General features: G+C 34.2%; 1 protein-coding gene across 2 annotated transcripts in view; it reads right to left on the reverse strand.

The window, feature by feature from the left end:
* LOC111046950 (glutamate receptor 1-like) overlaps window positions 1-13,042 on the reverse strand; it is a 351,004-nt gene that overhangs the window by 41,085 nt on the left and 296,877 nt on the right. For both annotated transcript variants that reach the window (XM_039431259.1, XM_039431260.1), the window contains exons 9-10: window positions 12,655-12,762; window positions 12,307-12,420 (exon numbers count right to left, since the gene is read on the reverse strand). In XM_039431259.1, coding sequence (XP_039287193.1) covers window positions 12,307-12,420; window positions 12,655-12,762 — 222 coding nt within the window. The remainder of the gene's footprint in view (window positions 1-12,306; window positions 12,421-12,654; window positions 12,763-13,042) is intronic.

Raw genomic sequence — 13,042 nt, forward strand, 5'->3', positions numbered from 1 at the left:
TTCTGTTGTTTATTTATGGAAATAAGTTGACTATTGTTCCTGTTTGTAGCTATTTCATGAATTTGTGAAGTGTTTTGTGCTGGTAGGTTATCTATTCTTTCCGCAGTCTCCTTACCCATTCTTACCGATGTATCCTTCAGTGATTCCCGCATTTCCTTCATTTCCGCCTTTAAGTTCTTCATTACTGTGGTCATTGTTTTTTCTAAGCTATTAGAAAATGACTTGATCATCCCCTCTACTATAACCCTTCTTATTGCTTCTTGGGAGACATTTAACGGTTTATTACTGTTCACAGGATTCTTGGCGGTGATTGAAGAGATCTGGGCGTTGGACTCCATCGCGCCCCCCTCAGCGTCGATCTCCGCTACTATCGCCGTCTGCAGTGTGTCTGCTACCTTACTTTGCGTGGACGAAAAGAGACTCATATTTTAAAAATGGATTAAGTGTCAAGTGTTTGTTAAAAAAGTGAAAGTTTTGGCCAACAAGGCATTAATAAGGACACAAATGAGGATAGGCCTATGGACATTACAAGCCAGGTAACCTATTTATTACTTAAGCTCTTATAATATAATAATACTATTCATTGATTTCTGACTAGCAGTTTAGGCCCATAAAATATAATAGCTCTCTCTATAAAATATATTTTCTACAGTACTAATAATATAAAATTTTCTTTAAAACATATAATTTCTCTTTATTTAAAGCTATTGATTCCCCAAAAAGTAATACAAATTTCCCTTCGCCAGTTTTCCTCACAACTCGTATAAGTTATCTATAATTTTCAATATGGTTATTGACTTAATTTCAAATAATTATTCAATGAGCTTGGCTCTCATCATCAGCCCCACGTTGGGCGCCATGTCTTTGTGTCACGTTATTCTTTATATAAAAATAACGATTAGCCTCCTGCTTGGCATCAGTCGGTAAAGCATGAGATTTAATATAATTAGGTCGTGGTTTTCTAATAGTATTCAGTCTTAAAAAATCTTGATAGGCCTAGATATGGGCTTCTCCAATAACTCTTGTAATTCAATAAATAATAAATATATATATAAAAATGATACTTATACTATAGAGATGAGGAATAAAAAATAAATTGCACACCATGAAAAGTTATACATATATATTACATAAATAATGCAAAGATCAATCGAGGCAAAAAATATATATAGAGCGATAAAAAATATAATATAAAAAATAGAACAATAATTTTATATCAGCAAAATATCACAGGCTAAACTTTATATTCTAGATTTATGGCACGAATCATTACCATGTGCCTTTATCTTGAATCATATGCATTCCTTTGCATGTAGCTGCGACATGCACTTGCTAATACTTGTCGACTTGGATAATTCAATCAAAAATATGTGCTCTAAGATCAGCTTGATAAATTAGCCACTAATAATCCAATATATATATATATTAAAATCTCTAGTATTTAGTAGATTTATTTGTATCGAATATATATTTTTATCTCAGGGTGCAAGATTCGGCACCTGACGGAATAGGTAGAGCCATTCATCTAGTGAATTAGAACTATGATAAATTATCGCAAATTGTATTGCAAAAAATTAAATATTGTATGCATACGTTTGATAGCCTAGATTTCGTACTTCTTTGATTAAATAGAAATTTCTAAAATATTGATCTATATATTTTTCTTTCAATTAAATACCTTTAATACTAATTTTTACTTGCGCAAGTATTACTCTTATTAATTTCTCAATTTATAATAACCCTTTCGGCGAGCTAGCTTTGATCATCAGATTAATTCGAAGCACTAGGGCGCCCATCACTAAATTCAAATTTAATCACTCACGTGTCGAAAATCTTCTTGTAAGCCGCCGATGTCGATCCAACTCCATGTGGTCCGGGAATATGGTAGCCGGAATCGTCTCCTCCAGGGGGTTATAAATTTAATTAAAATGAAAAATGACTTCTGCTTCACAATAGCATCACGAAGTCTTTTAAGAAATTAATAATTTACTTTAACTTTAATTTTTACAAAATTATTAATAAGGTACTTCGCTCTAAAATATTTGGGGTCCTCTTATGGTGGCATCTGGCTGGCGAGTGCTGGTTCTTCCTTCTCAAGTTTTACAGATCCTCTTTCCGACTTTCAAATTAGCATAAAATTTAAATATCCCAATCCTCCGCCATTAAATTCAAATAGATCTTACAAAAAATGCCAAAATATTGCTTAGATTATATGATTAATAATTTCTTTGCATTCGAGCCATATTGATAACATAGATTACACAAATTTTTACACAAAATCTACTACAATTATATAAATATATATAAATATTTTTGAATTGGCCTACAGTTGCCGCCTATTAACTGCCGTTTTACTATTGGTGCATGCAAATTTTATTAGGTATTCATGCGCCTGGTAACTCTTATTTCCTGAATACATTAAATTATTTTTATTTGGTTTTTTATTTATGCTCTTTGCATGCTAGTTAATATTATATATATTAATATTAATTCCATGCTAACTAATAATTAGCCACGTGGACGGGTGTTTTTTCACATTGCACACCATCCGAATGCAATAAAGCTCTGCCAAGGGGTTTTGGTCAGATTCTACGTTCTTCGGTTTGATCGATCTCTAGGTCACCGATCCGTGAATACATCTACCTAACCTCAATCTTCAAATATTTATAAATAATCTATTTATGAGTAGTAAACTTCCTTCAAATCCTTTTAAGTTCTTGTACCATTTAGCCAGAACAAGCTGATGCTATCTAATCTTGTTTATTATCTGCTTGGCGATATTAGCCAATTACTTTATTTTTAGACCTATTACTATTTCTGTTAGGGCTTTTCATCTACCCAGATTTAAATATGTTACAAAGAGTAGAAAAAGGAGTAGAAGGAAATTCAGGAAACGGCTAAGAAGAGGAAGAAGATGGAAAATAAGAAGCAAAAGAAGAAGTAGAAGAAGAAGAAGAAAAATGGGCAGAGAGGACTTGGAGGATAGCATAATATATTTTGTGGCTGAGTAGGGGACAGGTCTTTAAAGATTGCTCATTATAAACAAGCCAACTGCTTCTACCAAAAACACTTTGACATTCCTCCTTTTCCTTCTTCTTCTTCTTCTTCTTCTTCTTCTTCTTCTTCTTCTTTTTACAAGTTTTCTATACATTTCAAGGTCCCCTGAGCCCAAAAACATGATTTTTGAGTGTTGGTCTGTGTGTGTGTTGTCACGTTATTTTTTATAGTTAAATAACGATTAGCCTCCTGCTTGGCATCAATCGGTAGAGCATGAAATATTTTAATAATTATAAAAATAAGGTCGTGGTTTTCTACTAGGATACAGTCTCATAAAAATCTTCATAGGCCCAGATATGAGCTTTCACAATAATTCTGATAATTCATTAAAAAATATATATATAATACTTATCCTATAGTATTGAGGAATAAAAATAAATCGTACACCATAAACAATTTGATACATATATTAACAAATATTGCAAAAAATAAATCAGAGCAAAAAATATATAGAGCGACAAAAAATATATAATATAAGATAAAACAATAATCGAGATCAATAAAATATCACAGGCCAATACCATTCTTTAAATTTTATAGCACGAAACGTTACCATGTGCTTTTATTTTTATGATCATATGCATTTATTTGCATGTAGCTGCGATATCAGCTTGCCAATACCTGTCGACTTGGACAATTCCATTAAAACTAAATTCTTAAAATCAGCTTGATAAATTGACAACTAGTAATCCAAATATATATATTAAATTCTATAGTATCTAATAGATTTCTTTGTAATAAATATATTTTTTTATCTCAGGGTGCGAGATTCGGCACCTGAAGGAATAAATAGAGCAATTCATCTAGTGAATCAGAGCTACAACAAACTATCGCAAATTATATTGCAGAAATTAATGATCATATGAATATGTATGTATTAACAGCCTAGATTTTATACTTCTTTGATTGATAGATCTTCTGATATGTGGATGGATTCGTTACTTTCTAATAAAATACCTTTAATACTACATTTACTTGCGCAAGTATTTTTTACCAAATTCTTAATTTATAAGAAAACCCTTTCGACGAGCTAGCTTTGATTCTTATGTAATTTCGAAGCACTGAGGACGCCCTATCACTATTTCAATATTTTTCACTCACGTGTCGGAATTTTCTTATGAGCTGCTGATTTCGATCCAACTCCTGGTGGTCCTGGATTATTGTAGCCGGAGTCATCTCTTCCAAGGGGTTACAAAATTATTTGAAAAATGACTTTTGCTTTTTAAGAGCATCACAAAGTCTTATAAGAAATTTAGTAATTCAATTTAACTTTAAATTATTACAAGATATAGCAAGGTATTACGCTCTATAATTTTTAGTGACCTCTCATGGTGGCAGTTGGCAGGCGAGTGTGGTTCTCGTTTCTCAATTTTACAATTCTCATTTCCGATTTCTAAATTTGCATAAAATTTGAATATTCTAGTCCTCCGCCATTCAAGGCTCAAATAGACCGTACTAAAATATTAAATTATTACTTATGTTATATATTTAATAATTTCTTTGCCTTCGGGCCATATCCAAAACATAGACTATACAACATTTTTTTTATAAATTCTATTTATTTGTAGAAATATATACAAATATTTTTGAATCGGCTCACTATTGCCGCCTATCAATTGCCGCTATTTGATTGGTGCATGCAAATTATTACAGTATTCATGCGCCCAGTAACCTCCTACTTCCTTAAAACATTTAATTATTTTTGTTGGGGTTTTTAAATATGCTCTTTACATGCTAAGTAATTTTTTATAGGTTATTAGTTGTTTCATACATTACAATAATTAGCCACGTGAGACCTTTAGTTCCTCAAATTGCATACTGTTTTGCCACAATAAATTTCTGCCAAGGTGTTTGGTAAGATTCTACGTTGTATGGCTCGGTCGATCGTTAGGTCGCCGATCACTAAATGTTCATGCCAACCTCAATTTTCAATATTTTATTTAATATTATATATTAGCAAAATTTATTTCCATTCCTCTTAGGCTGTTGTACAGTTTAGCCAGGACGTCTGATATTATCTAATCTTTACGTTATCTCTTTGGCGATATTAGCCAATTACTTCACTTAGACCTATAAATATTTCAGCTAGGGATTTTTATTTATCAATCCAAATTAAATATGTTACAGTGTGTATGTGTGTATGTGTGTATGATTGTGTGTATGTGTGTATGTCTGTGAACACTATAACTCTATTCCTAATTAATCAACCGATTGACTTGAAATTCCAAACTTAAGTTCCTTATACCATGAGGATCCGACAATAAGAAATTCAATAAAATTCAATTCAAGATGGCGGAAAAAATGGCGGATAATTACTAAAAAACCATGTTTTTCACGGTTTTCTCGAAAACGGCTCTAACGATTTTCTTCAAATTCATACCATGGATAGCTATTTTTAAGCCCTATTGACTGACATGAGTCTCATTTCTGGGAAAATTGCAGAGCTCCATAATATTCTTGAGAAAAATGGCGGATGATCACTAAAAACCATGTTTTTCACGATTTTCTCAAAAATGAATTGACCGATTTATTTCAAATTCATACCCTGTATAGTTATTCATCAGCTCTATTAACTGGCATAAGTCTGCTTTCTGGGAAACTGATAGGGGGTCCACCCCATCCTTGAGAAATGGACTTTGTAGCACTTTCTCGTGCATGAGGTAGGTAGGTAGAGCAGTTCATAAAAAGAACACATAGTCGAGATATTTCATCTGTATAACAGCTGTTTTGACGACTTTTAAAAAATATCATAGAATTTCACAATTTACACACAGGAAAAAGTACTCTGAAAACAATTCTATATACACATATACAGTAGTGTGATCGTAGTTTCAAATATGTTGCTGCCAATCGTCATTATGTTATTTCCCTAAATTATTCTCCTTTAAGAATGGGGCTTACAGTTCAATGAGCAAGGAAAGTTGTGTGAGTGTACCACACCAGATTTTTTTCCATAATTTCTCCAAGCTAGTTCAGGCTATATAAGTACAACATAGGTACAGGATATGTATACACCTACATCTTGTATTTGATAGTCAAGATACATAAACGGTGGTGAATCTAGTATACAATACATAACAAATACATACAGTAGTAGTATCAATGTATGCATCTTGTGGTTAATAGATGGTTAGTGTATGTAAACGATATTGTTGCCATGTTATTGTTGTGAGATGACCAGTGCCATGCCTAGTGGGGCTATAAAACTGTATCCGGAACGGGAGAACATTGATGACGGCTTTACGCCTATTATATGGCGCACAGATATCCTTTCATGCTGACTCTCCAACTCCAGCTATTAATGGAATTTCTAATGAGGATATCCGACCGATTAGAATGGTGCTCACGCTACGACATTGCTACTCTATATAATTATATGCAATTCGTCGAAGGCGACAATATCTGTATGCTTGTATTTGACGAGGCAACTCCATGTGTGTTTATATCTATGCAATATGTAATATGTGGGTAGGCTATATCCACGCCTGTATTCGACAAGGCAACTCTATGTGTGTTTGTCTCTATGCAACCCTAAAGCTGTATTATCTGTATATCTATGTAGTTAGCTTAATGTACATAATGACGAGAAGCGATTCTAGGTTAGTTGTATATCTATATGGTTGACTACATTGTAGAGACCTGGAGTTGCACCTCTATGTGCGTTAATATAATTGATAATTAGTTTCATTTTTACTTTCCTTGCCCCATTACCATAGGTAAGGAAAGTATTGCTTTCCGAAAAAAATTAAGGTACCCCAATTTCTAAATTTCTATACGTTTCAAGGTCCCCTGAGTGTATGAGTGTATGTGCGTCTGTGTACACGATATCTCATCTCCCAATTAACGGAATGACTTGAAATTTGGAACTTTTAAAGTCCTTAGAATATAAGGATCCGACACGAACAATTTCGATCATATGCAATTCAAGATGGCGGCTAAAATGAAGAAAATGTTGTCAAAAACAGGGTTTTTCGCGATTTTCTCGAAAACTGCTCCAACGATTTTGATTAAATTTATACCTGGAATAGTCATTGAAAAGCTCTATCAACTGTCACAAGTCTCATATCTGTAAAAATTTCAGGAGCACTGCACCATCTATGCAAAATTCGATTTTCAATTCCCAATTATCAGGCTTCAGATACAATTTATACAAGAAATTTCAAGTGGAAAAGATTGAGCAGAAAAATCTCTACAATTAATGTTCAGTAGCATTTTTACCTAAAATTGAAAATAAGCTCGAAATTAGAGAAAATAAGATTATTCAATTGTAAACTGTTGGCAACTGTTGATTCTATTAAATAATTCACTATGAAGAGGTAGCAGACTTCGTGTGTCTGCAGCGCTATTATCCTGTCACCAGCTGGTTCAGATCTAAGAAAAGTAGACTCGAGATGCGCGGCAACACTAGCGTCACTTGATCAATTTTCATAACGGCAAGGAAAGTTGTGCAAAGTTGAGTGCACCACAGCCAGAACTGTTAGCATTGACTGAATTGGAAGCATTGTTTTTTTTTAAAGGATAACTGACAGTTGGAGTGTGAACGTATTCATAGTAAGCTATATGTATACATGTATTCAAAAGGACATCTATTTGTGTTCAAAACATATCTATAAATCAAAAGATGTATATATGTTGAGAAGCAGGTCTATGCATGTTTTGTCCTATGTATGTTAATGTGTGGATGTAAAGATGTATAGATGTTGAGAAGCAGATCTATGTATGTTTCTATCTATGTACATAGCCTAATTATCGGTTGTATCGTTTCAATGTATGAATTCCTAGCGTGTGTGAATAGTGAATGAGTTTGGGCGATGGAGAATGATGACAGGAGAGAGAGGTTCGATTGGAAAGGTTTGAGAGCAATGGTAAACGCTAGCATTAGTAAAGGAGAGCGATAGTAAAGGATAGAACTGACGAAGGAGATCAATGGTAAAGGAGACCAATATCGAAGGAGGGCAGAGTTAAAGAATAGGGATGGTGGGAAAAATTTGACGAGGAGTGTTGGAAGCTGAAATAAATTATGAGAGGCAGAAGTAGAAAGTGAAAAGAAGGCGAAGGAGAAGGATGAGAAGAACGAAAAGGGAAGGGATGATGGAGTATGAGATGAATCGGTGAATGGTATTGAATGTGAATTGCTGAGTGGTGTGATGAAGTGAAGGCTGGTATAGGAGTAAGGGTGGGCAATCAATAACCAATATTAGCCGAAGGTGCACTGCATTCAAAGAGGCAGAATGCAAGGTGAGAGGCAAGATGCAAGAGGGAAATGAGAGGCAAGAGAAAAGGAAAGAGGACTTCAAGGAGAGGGACAAGATGAAATGAGAGGCAAGGCAAGAGGCAAGAGGGAGAAGAGGATGCTGGAGGCAAAAAGCAAGGGAAGAAGAATCAAGAGATGGCGAGAGGCAAGAGGCAAGGTAAGAGAGTCAACTTGCAACTCACAGCAACCAAATCCAACAGCTGTTCTTCATGATGCTGATTGAGTGTACATATCAATGTAGGCCCTATCCTGAGATTCACTTCAACCTGTCAATATTGGCTGAATATGAAACGTTGTGTTCTGACCGTTAGGGTTGCTAACATCGTAAAGTAAATCTCACCATTGATTGTTCGTGCTTATTTTGTTGCTCATTTTAGAAATTAGTTGTATCAGTAAGTGGAAGCTATTTGATGAGTGTCATTATAAACTATTAGCATTTCTCATGAGTAACATCAATATACTAGTTTGTATACTACCAAAAGTTGCTTTTTTAGTTATTTATTTTAATTTGTAATTTCAATCTAGCTGTTAGCCCTGTTGTCAATGTCTGCAGTAGCAGAGGTCTTCGGGATGATTTGCAGCATTTATTTAGGATTTTCGTTCAATAATAATTATATATTAATTAGCATTTGAATAAATGCATTCTCTATTTAATTCCATCTGTAACTAGTTGGCCGCTATGGCTTCGTATAAAATGAGCGCTGCTATTCAGAGATTGTCAGTTTGGTGTAAGGGCAAGCATTCCTGACTAGCAATTGGGAGGTACCGGGTTCGATTCCCGGGCTGGCAACTAATTTTTGGATAGTAGTTCTCATCGAATTTCCATCTAGCTGTTAACCCTGTTGTCAATGTCTGCAGTAGCAGAGGTCTTCGGGGTGATTTGCAGCATTTATTTAGGATTTTCGTTCAATAATAATTATAATTTGTAATTTTCAGTTATTCATTTTAGCTTATAGTTGGTATCATTTGGAAAATCTTATTGCTCATTTGTTTAAGCTTATTCAGGCCTCGACAGGCTGACAGGCTGAACAACTCACCACACACACAGATGTACAGTCTTTGTGGGGGTATTCAATACTTACTATTACAATTATTGTAATTGTATTTAATATTGTATAAATGCATTTTCTGGAATAAAGAATATTTGAATTTGGATTTGATTTCAATGCTTTCTATTCAATAGATGCTGATAGTACTCAAGTGTATCTCAACAAATAATAGTGACAGTATTGGGAGAATAATACTGTATGTGAACTGTGGTCTTAGTAATGTCACCATTGTGATATGAGTACTGTATCAGTGAACTTGTGACTATATAGTTTAGATGGAGTAGCCTAATGCATTGAATGGGTTGGCTAATGAAAACCCTCCTTACTCCACATGTATTGCTGATATTGAACGATTTTCCCCTTTTGAAAAATTTCAGATGTATCGCTACTGTATTAGAATATTATTAAATTCTTTCGAAAATAAACATGTGCATTGCTGTTATTCGTATTCTATCCTTTCCGGAGTTTTCACTCTAGGAATTTTCATTATTGCATGAGGGGGAGCCCATATTGGAGTTCAGCAACAACAATTTTTATTGCGAATATTTGAGTTACAGAACAGCGTTTTATTCACATTTTATTCCAGCTATTCATGCATATTTCGGCCAATATTGTGATGTGCCATTCCATTAACAAAAGCTCAGACTCGTACTTTCAATAAACTTCAGTCGATCTATAACTCATCAATTTTTGCCTCAATGTTACAGCTGCTGTTTTGGAAGTTTTTCTTCTTCCTACTGTCACATAATTTATCTATCTCCCTTGCATCTCCGATCTTTTTTGTTACTTATATTTCTTTTGTCTCACTCTTTTACCATCTCTCACAGACTTCATTCACCCTCTCTCTTGAAACACTTTCTCTTTCTCTCTCGCTCTCTCCTAGGCTCTCTCGCTCATGTCTCATTCATTCTTCTCAGTACCCAACCACTCTCATGCTTTCTCTTTCTTCTCGGAGACAAACTTGTCATCAGGTCTCGAGACAAGAGCCAATAGATGACCGGATCAAACAGTGATCAAACCGTGACTGACATTAAAGTAACATCCACTTCAAACGGTCAGCTCTGGTTGAATAAGAAGAACTGACGTTATTTATAAAAACTACAGTCTTTTCATCACACCATCTCTCTCCATCTGAATCATGCTGCCAGTCAAAAGTGAATCTCACTGGAACTCATCAACAAAGTCTGACAAAGGTTATGAGGTATAAGGCAATGGTTCTATGGTGAGCTCTACTTGAGAGTGTCAGCATTGTTTGAATAGACAACATTGATGAAATTCACAAGTAATGCTGACAAATTGAAGATAATCATATTATAGGCAGCCAACATATGTTACTGTCAGCATAGGTTGAATTGGAAGTATCGTTGTTCTTCATAACAAATGCTGCCAGTATAAAGTGAATTGCACTTTACGCATTCAGTGGTAGAATTCTGTCAGTATTGGTTGTACGGGAAGTATTGGTGTTACCTACTACAAATACTGACAGATTTTAGTGAATCCCAGCATAAGAGCCTGACATTGAACGTCTTAACGGTGACATTTCTGAGCACTTTTCGCCTGCTGACAGAATTCCATTAACGGCCCATTATACAGGAGACAGTTCCGAAAAGTTTCAGCACCCTTTCAAAACTCATCAAAGAAGATGCACTCGAAAGAGGAGTGAGAGAGAGAGACAGATGAGTAATTAGAAAATGTTGGTGATGAATATCAAAATGAAAAGAAAAATAAGTTAATTCTCGGATACTACATTGTATTTACAAGTACATTTCCATTAGTTGATAAATAATTAAACGGCTACTCCAAAAAACAACGAATCTTCGTTTTATGCTCTATTGTAAGCAATTAAATGATGGAGCAAGATTTATATGAAATAGAATAAATAATCACTGGAAATATGGATAAAATAGTATAAAAATAGTGGAAAATCGTGATAAGTGCTAGTAGATTCTGAAGCAGGTGTTGTGTAGGCCTATAGTTAGTGTGCTTTTGCAGGTCAGTTCATACAGTATAATGTTTGTATTTCATTAGAAAATTTCAAGTGGTACAATACGTTATGGCTAGGCTACTGAGTGTACATGTGATAAAATATTGTTAAATTGTAGGAATACAACTAATACTGCTTATATTAGCTTGTTAAAACCGTATACAAACCTGTAAGTTCATACTGATTGATTGAAATACCCAGGTGTTTATTCTCTGATAAGTCGCTCGACAACGATAATAATAATTCAAAGAAAAGTCGTTTATTAATACCACTTCTATTATCTATATTATACTGAGATTGCAACAGCAAACACTTTCCAATCAAAGCAGAGCTGTTCTTTGAAACAGTATGCAAACAACCTCAGATCCGTGGTCTTATAATTCTGCAATTTGTAGATGGTAATCAACTTTAGAGAACAGAGTGTGAGTGTGAGTTCAAACTTCACATTTGAACAATATTACAAGCTCCCAGTTCTGGGGAGTTGGAAAGCAATAATTCATTTCCAACTGTATTACAGTTCAGACACTAGTAATACACTCCGTAGCGTTCCCTGAATTTGTAGTTGTAGTGTGGTGTTACTTGAGCAAACATTGATAAGTAATTGCAAATTTTATTAATTAGAATGCTTGTTGTAAGTGAATTACACTACTGACCTCAATAGGGAATTATAATGGAACATGATTTTCTAGGGTAATTAGAATGATATCGCTGTAAAGGATATGATTGAATGTAGAAGGGTAGTGAGAATGTTTCCTTGGTGGAATGAATCCAACAATCATTCTATTAGATTTGAGTTTACATAAATATTCGAAAAATGTGACTTATTCGGAAATAGTTTGAATTAGGATGAAGAAATTATTGTTGAGTAAATTAGTAGATGAATAAATTTATAAATCGGAAAAATAAACGAAAATAACATGAATATCACAAATTTTATAGTTGACAAAACGTTTTCCACTCACCACAATAGTAGTTACAATGTAGGTGTGATTCTTCTCGATATCAGGATGTGGTCTTAATCTCTCATATTTAGCCGCTACTGGCTGAAATCCTGATATGTCTGTCCATTCTGCAACCTGAAATATCAATAAAATTATACAGTTAAAAAACGAGGTAAAGATTCAACTTCGTCTGAAACATATCCATTTAGAACGCCAAAAATGATGTCATATTTGAAATAGTAATTAATGATTTGTTTCTATGATAATGATAAAGCTGTTGTTATAAACTTGATAAGAATTCTATGATGATTCGCTTTGAGAGTATTCTATGAGATAAAAATTATAGCATCATTGTGGGATGATTCTCACCTTCACCATGGCAGAATTGACAGTCATTTCAACGACATGGAGAGTGTAGTTCTGTCTCCTTCCATCTTCGTTGAATCGTACATCTCCTGTGAGTCCTTCAACTTCAACCTGAAACATGAATCAAAACATTGAATTTATGTTTGACGAATACATGTTTGAATGATATTGTTTGAGGAAGAGTGTAGTTGGAATTGGAACAACATTAATCCAATGATGATAATTACATCGGGTTACTAGAAATCTAGATAACCTCATTGTTAGCAATTTCAGAATTAAAGAAGCCGGATGCTCTCGAAAAATTACTATATTAACAACTCATCCAAGTGTTTACAATCTTCAAATTGTTAAAATTATCATCAAATGAGTAACAAGTATGTGATTATTTCAA

The sequence above is a fragment of the Nilaparvata lugens genome, chromosome 6, assembly GCF_014356525.2.
Source record: "Nilaparvata lugens isolate BPH chromosome 6, ASM1435652v1, whole genome shotgun sequence".
Taxonomy (NCBI): Eukaryota; Metazoa; Arthropoda; class Insecta; order Hemiptera; family Delphacidae; genus Nilaparvata; species Nilaparvata lugens.